The following is a 19993-nucleotide window of genomic DNA, read 5'->3' as shown; positions in this document are numbered from 1 at the left end:
AGAAGTAGACTGTTGAATCATTACTGGTAATGTGGTGTGCTGCGTGTTTACCATGGAAGTCTTTTGCTGTACCTCTCTTACAAACACACACACACACAAAAACACACACACACACACACACACGCGTGTATAAATAATAAGCCAGTGAATTAGAAAGCCATGTTTAGATAGAAAACGTACCACCACATCCACACCCTCTTTAGCTTAACATTGTCGTCTAACTAAGACTTGAAAAGTGTGTCCACATCTCTCTCTTAACGCGTTTTGAACGTGAACCAGGAATCCTGTTGTGGAATAACTGATACGAATTTTTGGGGGTCAGAAGCGAGAGACAAAGGGACGTAAGAAGGCTCAACCTGTGCCAAAAAACTCTGAATGCCTGATTCTGTCCTCTTCTTCTACTGCCTCCACACGACTCAAAAAAAAAGGGGGAACGAAATCACGTGGAATGTTTTCCCTCCGACTGTAAATTAAAGGGAAAGACACTTGAAAAAAGAAAAACAATGGACAGAAATGGAATAAGACTCACTGGAAATTGCGACTACACATTTGCCAGGTGCTATGAGAGCTGGTCAAGAAGACGATCAGGACCGAGGAGCGACGGAAACGTTTTACATTTTCTTTTTTATTACTTTTGCGTTCATTCAGGGATGTGATCAGGAATATAAAAAGCAGTAAAAATAAAACACCTCCATCATTACCGGAGGAAAATGTCCTGAAATCCTGGAATCCTGAAAATCCCTGATAAATAGTGTTACAAAATGAGGGAAAGTGGGTGTTTCTTTTGTTTTATCATAAGCTGAATTCATGTGATGTGATACTGTGACCGAGTAGTATTCTGTTTATTCTTCTCTACTGCTTTTTCTTTCTTCCTGTGCTTTTATTTTGTTAACTGGTGACCGTCGATGGACCTTTAGACACCAGTCTTTCTGTCTTTCTTCATTTTATTTTATTTTTTTTACCCACAAGCACAAATTCTCTTCAAGGTGACTTTGCGTGCTGGAGAAGTGAAACACTGCCAGTGGTTTTTCCTCCTCCGCTCTAAAACTCTCTGTACAGTGTACAAAAAACTGTATCCGTGAACCCGTGTGTGTGTGTGTGTGTGTGTGTGTGTGTGTGTGTGTGTGTGTGTGTGTGTGTGTGTGTGTGTGCGCGTGTATGACAACGCTGCAGCTGTTGCTCTATCTCAGTGTTACTGTGTGTAAGTACAGTGATCAGTGTGTCTGAGCCCGAGTCATTTCTGCACAGACGCCGCGCATGCCCTCATACACACGCACACATTAAAACACACACACACATACATGCTGTACAGACAATACACATTCACACACACACACACACCACAGTTTCCTATGAAAATGCATCTTTCCCTACTCTTGTCCCGTTCACATTCACATCTAGAGCTGTAGTGACTGCACGCCCTCCCACCGCTGATAACCATTTGCATCATGGGGGATTAGTAGGTAATGTAGTAACCACATTTCAGAGTGAGCTGAGCCCTAACATCCAACCACCATTCCTGTACAGCATTTTAATATTCTATTATTAATCAATGACCACTTCTCGTATAAGCGAGACAATCTTACATGTGTGACTTTACTAGAGAGAAGATGTCCATGTTATGGTAACAATGCTACCTATGGTCTAGTACTTTACAGGTTTGTTGTGTTTTTTGCACCATAAATGCAAACAATGTTCAGATCCGTGGGACTCGTCACTGATTAATTGCCTTTCATAATGTTTTTAAAACTCTTACAACACTCTTCATATCACAGGGTTTTTTTTTTTTTCTCTCTGTCTTGTAAAAAAAAAAAATCAAACTTTAAAGATAAAACAATAGCTAGCTGTTTTGTAGGAGAACAAAGGCAAGAGCAGCGTTTTTCCTCTCTTATTAATGGTGAATGACTCTCTGTCTTGCAATGTTTTAATAAAACTATTCCAGTGTCGTCTGCACAGCTGACTGACAGTTGTATTTGAATTCCTGTGCGATGCGATTTAACCGATCTGGTGCAGTCTGTCTTGATGGGGGGGAGAAAAAATCTAAAGATCCACGCTCATGTTGGAGAGTCAGCCACGTCTGTGTGTGTGTGTGTGCGGTATTTACAGGACTTCAAGTACACCTCTGTCCAGATGTGACGGGCTAACATTGTTTTCTATGGCTGTTTTTATTTTCCGATGGTTTAACTAAGATATTAATGATGTACATGTCAAAACTGTGGTAATGATATCATCCAGCCTGGAATAAATGTTTAAAAAAAAAAAGAAATTAAAGCAACTTTAACGTACTGATCCAGACTGCAGGTTGTCTTCTTAATGTGAGTGAAGGTCTTTGTCCTTAGTTCTTACAGGGGCTCAGTGCAGACGCAAATTAAACATGTATAGTTTTATACATATATACATATATATGTGTATATATACACCTCTGAACTACCATTTATATCAACTAGAGGGACAGTGTTTGACAGTGATGAAATAAGGTAATTACCTCCATTAATCTCCACTCATCTTTGTAGTTTTAGTGCATTTAATGTGACATTTTAACCGTCTTATGGTTCCATAATCCAGAATGGTGTATTTTATCTATCAATGTATTGTTTTTTTTTATTAAATCTAGACACTCTTTGTTTATTAATAGCTGTTTTAACACTTTTTTAATTAGAAAAGAAGTCAAGGTGACTAAATACAGTCGACATCTGAACTCATTGCACATTAGCCTGTGTGTGCTTCACATAGGTACTGTGTTTCATTTTACAGCAGAAGTCCAAAGAGAAAGCATTCAAATGAACTCCCAGTTCAGGCAAATCTATCAAATATGGTCAGAAAAACATCAACCATACGTGAAATGCATCCTTTGTGTGTTCACTCTGCATCAATAAATGCATGTTTGCTGCCATTACATACTGTACAATAGTCGTTTCAGTCTGTCCTGTGATAGATTCTTATTCTCGCGTGATCTCGCGAGAATCTAGCTGCCGTGCAAGTTAAGTTGATTTCAGCCTCAAATCTAGAAACTGTTGCTAAAGGACCACCGACATCATATCCTGTTCCTCTGGATACTCGTATATACTGCATGTATTGTCACTGGAGTTGATGTGTTGCCAACTGCAAATAAAACGCCCCACATGGAGTACAAAGCTTTAACTGATACAATAGAGCAAAAAAGCTAATTTTACGTGTGTGTTTAATTGACTCTTTGATGGAGCTGTCAAAAGAACTGCACACCTCACAGCACATGGTTTATGCCGGTTACAGACGGTAGAGTCAAACTAAATGTGACTGACTCAGACACTCGTGTGTCACAGCAGCTGTCTGCAGAAAACTGCAAAGCTGCAAAGCTGCAAAGGAGCAAATGGGCTCAGAAGATGATCATGCCTGTGTTGTGGTGTTTTGATGGTGGAAATCTACTTCTAAAATGCAGAAAAAACTTTTTTGTTTACTCGCCTCACTTTAGAAGGCTTTTTTCAAAAAAGCCTTCTAAAGTGAGGCGAGTAAACAATTTGTGATACACAGATGGAGGACTAATTACGTCTAGAGTTGAACCATAATGTTGTTAAAAGGAAATTAGGGAAATGCGGCTCATGTATTTTAGATGTTAGGGATTTCGGCTATAAAGGACCGATGATGCACTTGCCACCTGTTTTTGGTTTGATTCACTGACAGTATTTTTATATTATCATAAGTATTTCCACAAACCATGAGCCTTTACAAAGATGTCTCACCTGAGAACAACTTTTAATAACCCCTACGTTTGAACAAGCGCCATGGTCGGGTTGGAAGTCTGGCAGCAGTTACTATATACAGCTAAATATAAAAACGGCTCAGGACAAGCAGCAGAGAGACATAAACAATGTTAATAACATAAACTAGTTGCTGCTCTTTGCAGTAACACGTGCAGCCAGCAGATGTCACTCTGTAGCAGGTTAAACCAGTCTGACATCTCACAGTGGGAGAGAGGCCACAACACACACACACACACACACACACACACACACACACACTCCGCTAATGTTTTGGTTCTGCCTTTATCTCTCCAGGGCCTTGTGCATGGCTCGATCAGATAAGAGGACGGCTGTTGTTGTGGGGGGGCGGGGGTCTCCAGACAGGAACCCACCAGCTCATAAACAAGGTCAGAGGTCAGAGGTGGAGGCGGTGTCTCTTCACAACCTCATTTAAAATCCCCCGGTTCACAGTCACAGAGACTAAGAAGTGTTGTTTTTTAAAAAAAAGTTTTTTTTATTGCATGTCTGCATACAGTCCAGATACTGGAGAGAGCGTGTACGCTTCAGAAGCAACGGTTCATCACATGCATTCACTTAACAAGGGACAGAATTGAACTGAATAACTTTCACTCAGTTGCAACAAATGCTTTCAATGCACAGAAAGATAGAAGACGACCCAACATGAGTCATTCTTTGTTACACTGCTACTGCGAGAGACGTTTCAGAAGCAGTCGAACATGATGAGGGCTTTTCAGGAGAGTCGTAATGAACAGGCCTCACTGGATGAGTTGACAATATGGGATTAGTTCTGAGTTTTTGAAAGAATAGCCTGTTCATTGTGGGAAATGCTGTTATTTGCTTTCTTGCCCGAGAGTTAGATGGAAAGAATCAACACGCACGGCAAATGTGTAGCTGGAACCGGCAGCCAGTTAGCTTAGCTTAGCACAAAGACTGAAGACAGGAGGAAACAGTGCAACTAAACCAGCTGAAACCAGCTCCTCTAAAGCTCAGAATTCACCCCGTAGTCTAACTCTCGTCAAGTCAGCGAATGAACGCATTTTTTTGTTTAAAATGAATTAATTACAAACAGCAGAAATATAACGGCAAAGTGCTCAGGCGTGATGATATACTTTTAAAAAAAAAAACATAATACTGAACGCTGACAAGACAAAACTTCAGATTAAAAAGAATTACTCATCTCTCATCTTTTCACCGTCAAACAAACCGGTCAAGCCTACTCGACAAATAAAATAAAGGCCAACAGCAAGTTTACAGATGACTTCAACGTTGACCTCCTCTACTTACCGTACTTGTATGCGCACTCTGTTTCCCAGTGTGATGGGAGTAGGAGCGACTTGCAAGTGTGCTCACTTTAGATTTGACCTCTAAATAAAGTGGCTTAGATGATTCAACTTAAAAACAATAATTAAACATATTTGAAATAGAAGTCTTTTTTGCATTTTTGCCAGTTGGATTAGATGACTGATCTGACTTTGTCGTAGCTAAGCACGGATCTCAGCGGTTACGTTGGTGAGCACACAATGTTATTATAACTGATGAAACGACCACTCTCAGGGTCTAAAAAAGAGAAGAGCAGTCTCTCCATTTTTCACAATGGTCATAAGTCTTTTTCTCATGTTGCAGTATTTGGCCGTTTGACACCCAACGACAATTCACAGGGTGAGAGTTCAGATGTCAAATCAATAAAAAGTCAGTGTTCCACTCGGACCGCTGTTGAAACATCTACGTCCAAATGTTTCCCGGGGCTCTTGGGTGGAGCCAGAAGAGGGCAGCAGTGTGACTCCTGGACGCCTGCGGTGACTTCCTCCTCCATCAGAGGACGTCGAGTGAAGCCAGAGGCTCAGTTCTCCTCCTCCTCCTCCACCCGTCCGCCCGTCCGTGTCTCTGGACGGGCGTTTAAAGCGGCCGGGGGCTCGGGCAGCGAGCGGCGTCTGGGTACAGCAGACAATGGACCGACCTGAACCTGAGACAGAGAGGGAAACCAGTGTCACAATGCCTGGAAGCCGCCAACTGGGGATTTCAAAATAAGTTGAGTACAATTAGCCGTGTGCATACACTCATGCACACAATGCACAAAGCCAGGAAGCTTGTCACTGTAGTAAAAACATACACACATGAGAAAGAGTTACATAAAGGAGCATTGTAGTACACATGTTCTAAAACTAAAAGCGTTTCCTGACACAGACGGAGCAGCTGCAGGGCTGCGTTGTGAATATCAGATAAAATACAATAAACAGTATCTGATATAGATTGTTTGAAAAGATCTTTAATCTTTTTCAATTAACCCGTCCACCAGCAGGTCAAACGAGCTGATCGCATTACGTCCCCCCCCCCCCGTCTCACCCTCTGGGCACGCTGCCGTCAGAGTCTATTGACAAGCTGCAGCAATGATTACAATTAGCCCAAATCAATACACAATGATACAATTACTGAGTAGAGGACAAAACAAAGAAGGGGAAAGACAGACGGGAAGCTGGAGAAATAAAAAATAAATGCCCTTAATGTCAGGAAGGCCAAAGATAAGATCAGTCTTTGTTTTACGCTTTGAATTGTTTTGTTTGCCCGTTATGTCGTTCCTGTCAGTGAGACGTCATGGCCCCCGTACTGTACATATTCAGAGAGAAGGTCACCTTTTGTGTTACACTGAGCATTCACAAGCTAAGTTAAAGTTACAGAGGGGGGAGGGGGAGGGGGAGGGGGGGTATATTCTGAGAAAAACTACAACAGACCTTTACAAGAAAAGAACTTGATTATTCTCTGAGATAAAAGTCGTGAATTACCTTGAAAAAAACACATTTACAAGATAAAAACTTGAATATTCTGTTAAATTATATAAAGTAACACATCAGAAAAGAAGTGTTTTTTTTTTTTGTTTCTCAAGAAAAGGTTGGATCGACCTCATCACACCGCAGACTGTAGAGGATGAGCCGGTCAAATTATACTTTGCAGACGTATTTACCATTACTACACGCATAATGTTGATTTTAATCGTATGGTTAGATGATGGACAGCAGCTATTTTGATAATCGATTGATTTAGCATAAACGGCAAATGTTTCATCTCTATTGTGAGGATTTGATACTTTTATTTATCTGAAGTGATAATAAACGGCATCTCTTTATGTGTCTGACAAAAAACAAGCATTTTGATGCCATCGCCTCCAGTATTTTGGAAACATTTCTCACACAGATGTCTCACACAGATGTCGCACTCTTTTATACGGTTCTCCTTTCTGCATATCGAAGAAACAAAATCACCGCCGTAAACTGAAACACACGGATATTTTACCTGGTAGGATCTTCATTTATTGAAAACGGTCCCTTCAGGTTGACGGTGTTTCTGCTGCTTTCCACTGTGCCGTAGCTGAGAGTCACCTAAAGGGGTGACAAGCTGTTTAGAGAGTTTTCAGATCAATAAATCTGTGAGTGTGTGAGTGTGTGTCTGTGTGTGTGTACCTGGTTGTATATGTCCGACACCAGTCCCAGGTTCTCCAGGTGGGAGTGGAACAACGCTGAGCGGATGAGGCTCACGCCAAGCAGCGCCTCCGCGATGTAACCGACGGTGCAGTCGTCCGGGAGGCGAATGTGCTCAGCTGTCGCCATGAAGGCGCCGGCGCTGGACAGAGAAAGAAGAAGAGAGCATAAGAGAAGGGAAGGTTTGATGATGTCGCTGAAAACAGAGCCGAAAGATATCTCATTTATCTGTTGGTGAAGGTTTTTACCTCGCCCAGGGTTTCATCTTCAGAGCGAGGCCGTGGCTCAGACAGAACCCTGCTCCGCCTGTGGCGAACCAGAAACGCACCTGCTTCTGCACACACACACACACACACACACACACACACACACACACACACACACACACACACACACACACACACACACACGTTACACTACTGATGTTTTAATGAAACTGACGTGTATTCCTGAAGGGAAGTTAATAGTTCATGTAAAACAGATATTGAGTTCAAAGAAGCCTGCACTTTCTCTTGATTATTTATTTCAGCTTTATGAAGTAATAAGTACGGAAGGTAATTTAGAGGCCTTACGTTCTATTAGAAAGGACTTCACTACCCATAATGCTCTTGGGGCGGACGGAAAAGGGCCAACGTGTTTGAGGCGATAGTTAGCTCTTGTTGTTAGCAGCCAAGTTATGCACCCTTTGTCATCACGAGCTGAAGCGTAAATCTTGTTTCATTCACTTGATTTCAAGGTTGTAAGACTGAGCAACACCCAGAGACTGAGACCGTAGATGCTTATCTCAGTTATCATGACTGAGATATGGAGCAGGGAGCTGCAGAATTGAACAATCAACCGGTTAAAAGTTTACCATTTGAGACGTGCCGAGACTCTCCGTGGCCTCTATTGGTCGCTCGAGGCTGGGCCGGCCGATGTAGACGTCCTGTGTGTGACTGTACTGAGACAAGAGCTTCAGCAGGGAGCCCACGTTCACGTAGTTATCATCGTCCACGTGACAGAACCACCTGTGACGGATGAGGGTTGGTGAAATGCTCTGTGTGTATATGTCAAGTGTTACTGTGTGTGTGTGTGTGTGTGTGTGTGGAGTCTTACTTCCTGCCAGAGTTGATAAAAGTGTCGTATTCCAGAGCCATTTTACAGGAGAGGGCCTGGCGATTGTGGGCCGCTGAGCAGTTGGTGTTGATCAGGTGAGCTCCTGATGATCGATGACAAACAAACATCAATAACCAACGCTGACTCAGCAGCGGTTAGGATTATAACAGGGACGATGTGTATTTGATGAAGCAACTTTGACTAAATATGTGTTTCAGAAGCAAGAAAGCTGTTTGAAACTGTGATCCCATACGGGCTGCAACTACCGATTACTTTCACTGTGGATTAATCTGTGGATTAATTTCTCGATTAAATGTCAAAGGGTGTTTCCCAAAGCCCAGCAGGACGTCCTCAAATGTCTTGTTTTGTTCACAACTCAAAAGACATTCAGTTTACAGTCATAGATGAGTTAAGAAACCAGAAACTATTCACATTTGGACTCTAGAGTTGCAACAATTAATGGATTAATAGTCAGGTTTTAAATTAATAGCTTCCTATATTGATACTCGATGAATCGATGAGTCATTTTTTAAGATAAAAAAAGCTTCTTACATGTGAACAAAACAAAACACTCGACATTTTTCGCCATTTTAGAGACCAAACTAATCAATTAATTGAGAAAATAATCGACAGATGAATCTACAATGAAAATAATATTTAGTTACATCCCAGGAATCAAAGAATTTTGGCTATTTCTTTCTTTAAAAATTACATATTAATCGATTAATAGTTGGTGATGAATGCTATTATAAGCAGGATGCTAATAAATATAATAATTACACCTTTTTTTCTGCATTGAGTCGTACAATGTGTCCGAGAGCGAGAAGAATAGCCTCATTGAAAGTAAAACATTTCCACGAGTTAGACGAGGAAAGGCCTGTTGATAAAACTAAAGTGACTTCCTGCACTTTGTGGAAACACAATATTGCCCAGTCAGCAGCCTGGTTCCTGCTTTCCTGCTCACAGACTGCAGATAACACTGCTGCAACTCAGCGAAACTGCTCCGTGACCGTGTGTGTGCGAGCGTGTGAGTGTGTGAGTGTGAGTGTGAGTGTGTGAGTGAGTGTGTGTATGTGTGTGCAGCTCACCCATCCTTTTCCTCAGCTTCTCGTCCTCTCGATCGGTGAACACGAACGTCTGTGGAAAAGAACAAAAACAAACAGTTGGTGTTGTTCCAGCGGCCTTTAGTGACCAGCGGGGAAAGAAAAACACCCGTCGTACGGACGCTTTCACTGCTCCACCATCATTGCTTACGACCTCAGGTGAGACTCCACCTGTTTCCTCGGTCACACACCAACACCCGCAGCACCCGCAGCAGCACCCGCAGCAGCAGCAGCAGCAGCAGCAGCAGCAGGCATTGCTGATGTTGGATGCAGGCCAACATAAAAAGGTAGGCCTCTTATCTATCAGCAGCAGAGCAGCTGGTCTCAACTCTGTAGCTGTGTGTGTGTGTGTGTTTATGTGATGAGTGACGGGGTCGGGGGTCACTGCGCACTCAGGAAGCCGTGTAGACCCCTCAACTTTCCACAGGAAGTTAACACACAGCCTGGGTGCACATACAGAGCGCGGTCTGTAAATATTGTCTCTGCTCTGTATTCCAGCACAATAGAGCCGAGATGAAACGATGACTTTGAGGTTTAAAGTTCCTAATCTCAGCTTTAATTCGACGCTGTTTACGTCCACATTGGGTGAGCAGTGGAGGACTTGTTGTCCTTTTTTATACATTGTCCCAACATTTTCGGATAATGCAGCAGGACAATGATCCTGTTTAGACAACGTATACGTAGAGGTTTTATGGCCAAACAGAAATTCTTTGTGATCGAAGTTGTAAATTTACGAGAAAAGAAACTTGATTATAAAATGACTTAATTAATGAGAAAAAAAAGAATAAGCCGTTTCACTTTCTAACAGGTATGTGTGCATGTTCACTGTCTTAGTTTAGCGTGTTAGCGTGCCAACATATCATAATATGCACCGAACACAAAGTATTTGGACAAATTCAAATTGTGACGTGACGATGGAGCCGGATGATTCATCCTCTGGGGACCGTGAGTGTGCGCGCACACAGCTTCACGTTAAGAGATTTCAGTCTGGCCATCCCTGCAGCTCAAGCATCAGAGTAATTTAAACGCTGTTAAAAGAATGAATGCACGTCCTTGAAGTCTATAACTCTTTAATACCGACTGCAGCCAAGTCGACTTCCAACCTCCAGACGAACAGATCAATACTGAATGGGCTGCTGCAGTGCGGGTCTGGCATGACATCAGCGGGGGAAGGTGCCTGTTTAATGTCAGTGCATTAAAGCCTTTCGACATCAACTAACTGCAAAGGACCAAATAAAAAAAAGGTAATGTTTTTACTTAAATTCAAGTTTGTGTTAACTTGTCTATTTACTTTATGTCCCCTGAAAGATCTACAGTTCTGTAATTAGTTCCTCTGATTGTAAACATCCTCAAATCACAGCTGGAAGTCAGCACTTAAACCTCATTAGTGGTCCTTTCTCTTCAAATCCAAAGTGCTGCAGGGACAATAACAGAAGATCTGTGCTAATACTTTTACTGAACGCCCCCCCCCCCCCCCCCCCCCCCCCCCGACTCAGAGGGATTTGCAACCTTCCCGCCATGCAGCACAAATTCAATAATAAATGGTTGGTCTGTGTACTGTGTGATCACACCACTGCCTGTTGTAGAGAGAGAGAGAGACAGAAACATATCTGTGTGTCCAGCCAGCTGTGAGTTTCTGTCAGCCCCCCCCCCCCCTCTGAGCCTCTTAAGCCTCCAGAGAGCAGTCAGCTTGTGAGTCACAGTGTGTCAGAGGAGGACAGGAGGAGGAGGAGGAGGGGGGTGGTGGTGGTGGTGGTGGTGTGTGTGTGGGGGGGGGGGGGGGGCACCAGGATTTACACAGGAAACAGCGACAACACTGAGGCAGGAGAAAGTGGTGTCTGTGTGCGTGAGTTTGTTTACTCTTGTGATCAGACACTTTTTAACTTCCCATGAGAAACCCTGTGAGTTCCCATGACATGCGTGCGTGTGTGTGTGTGTGTGTGTGTGTGTGTGTGTGTGTGTGTGTGTGTGTGTGTGAAGGTAACACTGAGAATGTGTGTGTGTGTGTGTGTGTATGTGTTGCTGTATTTCCATTACTCAGCAGTCTCATAGTGTAGAGGTGTGTCTGGGAAACAGGTAGTTACACACACCTGACCGTGAGAGCAGAGGCAAGAATGCGTCAGACACACACACACACACACACACACACACACACACCAGCTGATTGTCCCTGCATCAGCTCTATTTACATGTCAACAGTCTCTTGTGCAGCATGAGATGAGACTTGAGCGAGTCCTTCCTCACACACTGGGGTTTAAATGGAAATGGGAGCGACCACCGTGCGCTCCACAGTCACGTCTGCGTTGGATTAGGAGCTTTGAAGCCGCAGGGTGCAGTTCACCACAGCCCCATGTGTTTCGCAGCAACAGATTCATCTTTGACTCACTCGCCAACGTGATTCAGACCAAGAAAAAGGCTGTCTGATGTCAAATATTTATCTGTGAGGCTCGATGACTCTCTTTCAAATCCAGTAGTCATGTTACAAGTCCTCCAGATCACAGGGCTGCTCGGTGTAATAATGAGGGAAAGATGGCTTCTAATGGGATCAGTGGCGGAAGAAGAATTCAGATTTAGAGCAATGATTAGTCCATTAATCTAACTAACTGGCATCTGTTTTGAATATCTGAAGACTTGCAGATACGGACGTAGATGAGCATTTTCCCATAATATAAAGCAAATAATCTGTAGATTAGTCCAAAGTAAATCATTAGTTGTAACCCTATTCAGAAAAAATTACACATAAAAGTCCAGCATTCAAAAAAGTAATTGAGTAAAAACACAAATATGAGCAGATTAGAATCAAAAGTGAAAGTACTCAGGTTAAAGAATGGCTCCTTTCAGTGTAATTATAATTACTGGATGAGGGTTATTAAGGTGAGGCATCTTAATGTTGGACCTGGTCCAAGGAACAAAATCTAAACTCATTTATCTGCAGCATAGGATAGTTTATATGCATTGAATCGTTTAAACGCAAACGTAAGTATTAACTCCAGCTGCCTAATTAACTGCTAGTGGTGTATATATTACATTATTTCACTCTTATGTCGTAGAATAGATACGATGAACCTTTATTGAGCCCAGGAGAGGAAAAGCAGGCGTTACAGCAGCACAAAGACTGATTTAAGAACAAATAAATAGAAAAATAAGAATACATAAAATAAGCAACTAACTTATATAGTGTGAGAGGAGAAACAAGAATGATCTATACAGTAATCAAAGACAAAGTTACAGGATAAGTAAGTTAAAGTGCTACAATCACTTTGAAATAACAGAGAAAGCCAAGAGAGTTCAAAGCCTTGTCATCTCAGCTTTCATGATGTTTGAAGCTGTTTTATATATAATGCACACTACGGCCAGACTCTGCATGTTGATCACTAAACTACAACTGCACCTTCGTTTTGCAGCCTTGAGACCACTTAATGATATGCAGGTTTCACCCCGCAGTGTATTCTGTCCTCTTGTTTAATAAAGTCACCGCGTCAGCAGCAGCGTGGCCGACCTATTCGCCCTCAGATCTCGCTGTCACGCATCTCAAAGGAGCTCCATCTCTGATTTACGACCCACCAGCGGGCTGGATCAAAGAGCCGGAGGACCCTGTCACGTTTCAGGGAGGGGGGATTAGAACTCGCTGGCAATTTTGCAGCAGGAGACGAGGGACACCTCTACGTGTAGCCTACAACTTCCCTCGTTGACGCATTGACTATTAACATGTGATCACACTTTGCACAAGACCACATCATGTGCGATTTTGGCTCCGATCTCAATTAATCAGCACCGAAAGGCTAAATGTCCCTTCACGTGACCCTTCACCAGCTGATAAAAAGCACATAGACGCAACACAAGATCTCAAGTTTATAAGTAAATTCACAGCACTGTCTGGTAGCCAGTTCATTTCTTCTATTGTGTGATTAGGATTTGCATACAATAACTTAATAAAGGTACATTATTATTCACTTTTGAATGGTTAAGACCCACATTCAAACAGCATATGCAACTGCTGCACCAGTCATGTTTTTGTTTATTTATTACTACGTTAAAGTCTCATTTCTATTGATTTATCTGCAGTGTTTCTCTGTCGTCTGATCTCTGATGGTTTTCTGTATGCAATTCAGCTGACTTGTTTCCAAAATCACTCTTAACTCACCTGTTGCATGCTTCTGGAGATCCAGGTATCCAGCAGGAGCTCCAGTCTCTGCCGGTGATACCTCCCGGTGGTTTTCACCGCTATGAACAGGTCGGCCGGGGAGAGACGCTCCACCGGCCCGGGGGCAGCGCTTCTCCTCGGCGGGCCGGGGATCGCTCGCCTCTCCCGGGTGAGTGTCCTGAAGTACGCCGAGAAAGCTTTCCCGCTCGCCGCTGCTGCGGCTGCTGGAGGCTCCGCCGGGTCTCCGCTGCTCTGGTGTCCGAAAGTGACGACCAGCGTCCCGGTCACGAGCAGACAGGTGACCGCGGCGGCGGCAGCAGCTGGGCTGAAGGTGCCGTTTGATCCACCGGCGGGTTTCCACATTGTGACTGTTTTTACAGCTTCATTCATAGACAGAAGAAAGTCTGAGAAAGTCTCCTCTGCTGTTTACAACATCTCCTCTGTGCAGACTCAGTGACCCTATAAAACCATTCAGTGGGAGACCTCCTGTTGTGAGACTCCCTCACGCGCTGCTTTATTTTACAGAGAAGTTATAAACTCCACCAGTGGGCGGGGCCTCGTCTAGTCGAACCAATGGCCGGTTTGAGCGCTCGGTGTGGGCGGGGCTACGAGGAGATAGAGGAGGCGAGGTTCTCTGGATGAACGTCCACATGGCAGCACAGCAAACGGGCAACTTTATTTACTGTATAGAGCAATTTTACAAAGTGCTTTGCACAGGAAGAAAAAGATGCAGGGATAGAAAACAGTAAGGACGATGTGTGAAACAAAGATCATTTAGTGTTTAATCCACCAAGTAAAAGATAAAAGACAAGGAAAATAAGTATAAAACAAGAATTTATTGATTTATTGTTACAAAATGTGTTTTTTTTTACAGATGAGTAGTGATTTTTTTTTTTTGTGAGATTTTCCAAGCGGTGTCAGTTTTCAGCTCTGACCTCGGTACACCAGAAAGTACCTGCATTTTCTAGAAGTCACTCACTTTCTCTTTCAGTTTGTGGGGGTATCTGCAGGAATCGTATTTTATGGTGGAGTTTTAGTGATACTATGTCTCTATTTAAAGATTGAAACTGGTCTTTCTTAAAGGGAACACAGGGATACAGTTGTTTGGAGTCGCTTAAGATGAGAGCAACAGTATTCCTCATTGGAAAGTAATGTGCCCCGAGTTGCTCTGTGTGGGAGCCTGGCGGGTCATTCTCCAAGTGGACAGATGTTGAAGACGACCGTGACATTGGAGTGTGTGTAGTGCTGCCAAATAAACACACACACACACACACACACACACACACACACACACACACATAGAAGACAGACGTGCCAAGCGGCCAGGTTGCCAGAACCACCAACCATCTGAGGAATGTTTCCTCTCTAATAATGTGCAGTGTGTCTGCGCTGCATAGTCTGTTCTGATCCCTCAAGCAAAGTCAGTATAATATTACATGTTCAGAAACTCTCTCACTGAGGACGGTTGCATCGTGCTGTACGGGCTGCGTTCAAACAAAGTACTTGTTTGGCCAGTGTTTGTATTTATGATGTTTTGCTGAAAATGAAGTATATAAATAAAACATAAAATCATTACCTCACATCCTGTAGCGGAATACCTTTTAAGATAAACAACGTGTTACCAAGAAGTCTGTTAGCTGATCATAAAGCTTACTAGGAAGCACAGCAAGCTGATTAGCATGCTTCTCTTTTTGTTCCACAACACACTAAAACTGAGGGGAACTGTGAGGTGTATCTCACACAATCTGATCATCAGTTAGGCTGGAACATTAGTCATCTTCCTGTTGATCACTGACAACTTGATCACTCTCCAAACTGAGGGCGTGCCGACTGCCTTCTACTGTAGGTAATACACTGACTAAGAATAAGTCATGCAACCCCACTTCCAAAGACCCAAACTATCCCTCCAATGTGTCATATTAAATTGAGCAACGTAAGACTCTGGGATCATAGGTACACTCCCGTTTCACAGGTATAATGAAGAGTTAAGGGATCGCCACAGTTAATACAACTCATCCTGCAAAGAACAAGAATGTGTACGAGATTTTATGGCCATCCATCCAATAGTTGTAATGCTTGTCTTAATGCAGACCGGGTCGGAGTCTGCACAAAATCATACAGAATCACGCCGGTTCACCAGAAACTCCTTCAGCTCAGACTCCAGAGGGGCCTCCGGGCAGCAACCAGCCCACAACACTGACGGACCCAGAACCAGACCCAGAACCAGAACCAGCACCGCGCTGCTGGAGGCGCAGCCCGCATTGCTGGGCCCGCTATAGGGAAGGGAGGCACAGGAGAACCAGAACCAGGACTGAGTGGAGCAGACTGTTAGACCCCTGCTGCGTTAAAATGAGAGGTTTTCTGAAGGGAACCTGGTGCTTGAAACACTCCCTCCACAATCAACACAAAATTAAAGTTCCTCATTGTAGCTTTAAGTAAGATTTTTATTTCAGGACTTTTTTTGGTCTACGATATTTTTACTTTTACCAAAGTAAAGGATCTGAGTACTTCTTCCACCACTGCAGGAACAATATAACCACAATATGAATTGCAGCACCTTCTATTTTCAATGCTGAATATTGCTGACACACTTCTTTTTGAACACAGTTGCAATATCTTGGAAAGATGAATTCATTTCGGCCTCAGAAAGGTTTTGCTTCTGTATGATATACAGACATATAAAAAGAAACAGGCACATATTGAGAGAATCAGCGGGAAAAGAGCAAAGCCAGACCTCATTATTCGTTTGTCCTCCTCTGTCTGTCTTTGTCATGACAAACTTCTTTATTCCTTCCCTTCAAAGATAAAGGCAGCTTACTGCCTTCACTTTCATCCCGCTGGAGATCATATAGAGCACAACAGCTGAACTGCACATGCACTTACAAACTTAAGTTCCCCCTCTTTATGGTGGCTTTAATTTCCTCTCTTACCCTATCAGTGCAGCCGCAGTGTGAGCTGAAGCTGTGTTTGTGTGTGCGAGTGTGTATCTGGACAATGTTGTGGTTGTTGGATCGACGCGGATTGAAGAATCTCTATTTATAGTGCTGTCAGACACTGTGTGTGTGTGTGCGTGCCTGCTGCTCTTTTCCCTCCTGTCTGTGTGTTTAGAGCAAAATGCTTCCCATAGGCTTTGTGTGTGTGTGTGATATGTACAATAGTAACATACAAGGACAGTCAAGCTCTGTCTTTTTTCTAGCCTAATCCCTCTCTCTTTGATTCCTGCTTCTCAAGTCTCCCTCTTCTCTTCCTTTTCTTCCTTTGTCTTCCCTCCCCGCTCACTTTCTCCCCTCTTGTTTCATCTTGTCGTCAATACTGCAGGATTCAGAGTGCAAGGTCACAATTTTCCAAACCTCAAGTTGGGACTCCCCCCACGTTTCCTCTCACTGTCTTCGAACTGTACAAACGGACAAGAAAAAAGAAACCCACTCCACATTCTTGAGTTTTTAAAAGTCCCTTTCATCTCCTCGTTACAATTAATCGAATATAAACCGCTGCTTAAGTGTGGTTGTTGCCGTGAAAAGAGAAATGTGTGATTGCGAGTGGGAAGGAGAACAAACAACTAGGATGTTTTATTCCTTCCTTTCTTCTTGGCAGAGTGAGGGATCGCTCTCACACCACATCTAGAGGAGACGAGGATGCAGTGGTGGAGGGGGGGGAGGGAGCAAGTGATCAGAGTTGGGGGGGGGAGGAGGAGGAGGAGGAGGAGGAGGAGGAGGAGGAGGGGGAGTTAGATGTGTCAAAGGTCGCAGTCTAGGACGGAGCTTTGTGGCTATCGTGGCGTCAGTCACGATTTCAGGGGATTCTGGTCCACAATGTGATATTGATTAAAGTTTTTCTCTGCCCCGAAACCCCCCCCCCCCCCCAAGAATCAGGAAACAATTCATCTGTTGGTGTATTTCAACCATAGACTGTACACAAGACCTGGACAAAGTCGCCTCGATGTCGCCAATTGGTTGGTGGACTGCTGTTATGTCCGCCGCCATCTTGGAAGTGAACGGAAGTGACCACATAAGGACTACAGAGGAGTGATCTAGAGACGGCTGTATATCGTCTTGGTAGCAGTAGCCACCTGTCAATCACAGTAAGGCCGCCCTAAAGCACACTCTACTTTATGGTCCCTTTTACTCTAAAATGTATTAAATGAACATCATGCTGTGTTGAAGTAGACGTAAAACTAGTGACTGGGACCATAAACTCATGTCTACAATGTTTACTGAGGTAATAAATCAAGAGAGAAGTAGAGTCATCTTCTCATAGACTTCTATACAATCTGACTTCTTTTTGCAACCAGAGGAGTCGCCCCCTGAGAATGCAAGTTTAAGACGCTTCAGCTTTGGCTTCACTTTTCCAAACCGGAGATTGCCGCCTGATTTGAGCCTGTGTGCGTTTGTTTAAAGGAATACTTAACTGAAAATTGTGTTATTTTTTTATTCTTAGTGCTTCAAAGGTAGCCGTGTCGCTTGTTTGCCTTGTGGACATCAGCTGAAGTCAGCTTGGATTCAAAGCAGCTACAAGACACACAGTAGAAACTCCTCTCAACTCATACACAACCTCTCAAACAGCTCCTGCGGGATATTTCAGTTCTCTGTTCTTCATCTAAATGTTCAACACGCAGAGCTGAATTACCAACCAGGTGACGCTGGCAGCAGCCCCGAAGCATCAGATTCTCATGGCGGCTCAGTGCTGGTGGATGGCAACGTTGATCTGTGCAAACGGAAATATCACAACAACTACTGCATGGATTGCCATGAAGCATTTATTTCATTCAAGATCCCCAGAGGATGAATCCTGCTAACTTTGGTGACTAGCATGGCTGTCGATGCTTTGTTTTGTTAGTAGTTGATTTATTGGAAATTTCGTAGTACAATATCAAATAAGGCGGCTTCTGCATTATTGAATAGGCCATGATAATATGTGACATTACAGCAAAGGATTAGTACCACATTTTGTGAAGTACACTTTTGTATTATTAACACTATTGTTTTCTTGCCAAGAGTTAAGAGTGTCACTCATATCTGTCCATTTAATATCAAGTTACAGCCAGAAAGTAGATAGCTTAGCATTAAGATAAGAGGCTGGGATCCTTTATTGGGCCGTTTCAGGTCTAAACAATCACCGTTTTACCAGGAAATTGCAAAATAATAGTTTTTTTTTAAATGTTATGTTTAAATATGCTCATGAGACATTATCTAATGCTAACATTTGGTGAATTTATGAACAATCTACAGACACAAATAGACAAAGTGCAGTGAAATAAACACCGACACCTTATTTTGGATGCTTTCTTTCCACGAGTCTGAAAGAAGCAAAATGTCCCCTATTCTCAAAATCGACCAGTTAATGAAAAACAACGTTTCTGCCCGCAGCGTCTCGCATTTAAAGGAAGTATTCCTTCTGTAGATACCGCACAATCATGGAGAGAGCAGCATAGATGGGGCCAGACAGACACCCACATACATCAGGCTGTGATCAGTAATGTTTTATTGATGGAAAAACCTGCACAGACTTTGTGTCCTGTGTGTGTGTGTGTGTGTGTGTGTGTGTGTGTGTGTGTGTGTGTGTGTGTGTGTGTGTGTGTGTGTGTGTGTGTGTGTGTCAGAGAGATAAAACAAGATTAACATTTAACAGAAGGCAGTGTTTTTCAGTTCCAAGTGCAGGAAAATGAGACCAATCTGGTTGGAGCACTTTCTTTTGTTCTCTATTTTTATCCGTGCTGCTTTTCTTTAATTCTCTCCATCCACTCACTTTTGTTCAGCACATTCATTGTCTCATCCCGTCTGTGCTTCACCACCTCTCTGATTCTCAGCCACGGTAGGTACTTTCCACTGTGAACCGCAGAACACAGGAGGGATGCAGACGACCGTTTGCCGCTTGTGTTTTTACATCACTAGTCTGTTGTCGTGCTGTAATGCGACGAAAGCCACATTAACAGTGAAGTATGTGCGTGTGTGTGTTTTTAATATATCTGAGACTTTCTTCTTCTGAACAAATAAACCCACAGACAAGAGACATTTCCTTTCGCTTTACGGGATGTTTGATGATTTCCAGTATGTGTGTGTGTGTGTGTGTGTGTGTGTGTGTGCGTGCAGCTACAACAAGAGGTCTTGTCATCTTATCCAGGATTGTACAGTCATATGCTTCTCATTAAAATACTTCCCTCAGTTTTGGATAAAAGGACTGATACTGCACAGCTAATATGTTAACGAAAACTAATGCTGTGGTGTGTGTGTGTGTGTGTGTGTGTGTGTGTGTGTGTGTGTGTGTGTGTGTGTAGTCTTTGTATGATCTTACTGTTACTGTTGGTAGAAGTCCTATTGAAGAATCAGACTATAGTATTTCAGCTCAGCTAGAATAATGAACCGTGTCAATAATATAATGACATGGTGTTATGTTGCAGGTGATAGTTTGGTTGCCTGGAGCTGCTGCTGCTGTTGATGA

The 19993-nt window shown here is 43.1% G+C and overlaps 1 protein-coding gene across 2 annotated transcripts; it reads right to left on the bottom strand.

Annotated features, from left to right (window-relative positions):
• Nucleotides 1–4248: 4248 nt before the first annotated feature.
• On the bottom strand, nucleotides 4249–14032 carry LOC306696068 (beta-1,3-N-acetylglucosaminyltransferase lunatic fringe-like). Of its 2 annotated transcripts, none has more exons than XM_079159565.1 (8): nucleotides 13556–14032; nucleotides 9397–9445; nucleotides 8309–8411; nucleotides 8067–8220; nucleotides 7462–7547; nucleotides 7196–7355; nucleotides 7029–7114; nucleotides 4249–5703 (listed from the first exon to the last, which is right to left on the bottom strand). In XM_079159565.1, the coding sequence occupies exons 1-8, from the start codon at nucleotides 13943–13945 to the stop codon at nucleotides 5637–5639; spliced, it is 1095 nt and encodes a 364-aa protein (XP_079015691.1). In that variant the 5' UTR covers nucleotides 13946–14032; the 3' UTR covers nucleotides 4249–5636. The 2 variants fall into 2 exon arrangements, with proteins under 2 accessions (XP_079015691.1, XP_079015692.1); XM_079159566.1 differs by having other exon boundaries at nucleotides 7462–7544.
• Between the last annotated feature and the right edge of the window lie 5961 nt (nucleotides 14033–19993).

Source organism: Pholis gunnellus (genome assembly GCF_910591455.1).
Source record: "Pholis gunnellus genome assembly, chromosome: 5".
NCBI lineage: Eukaryota > Metazoa > Chordata > Actinopteri > Perciformes > Pholidae > Pholis > Pholis gunnellus.
Note: the sequence above shows the minus strand (reverse complement) of the source record. Positions and strands in the feature narration are given on the sequence as shown.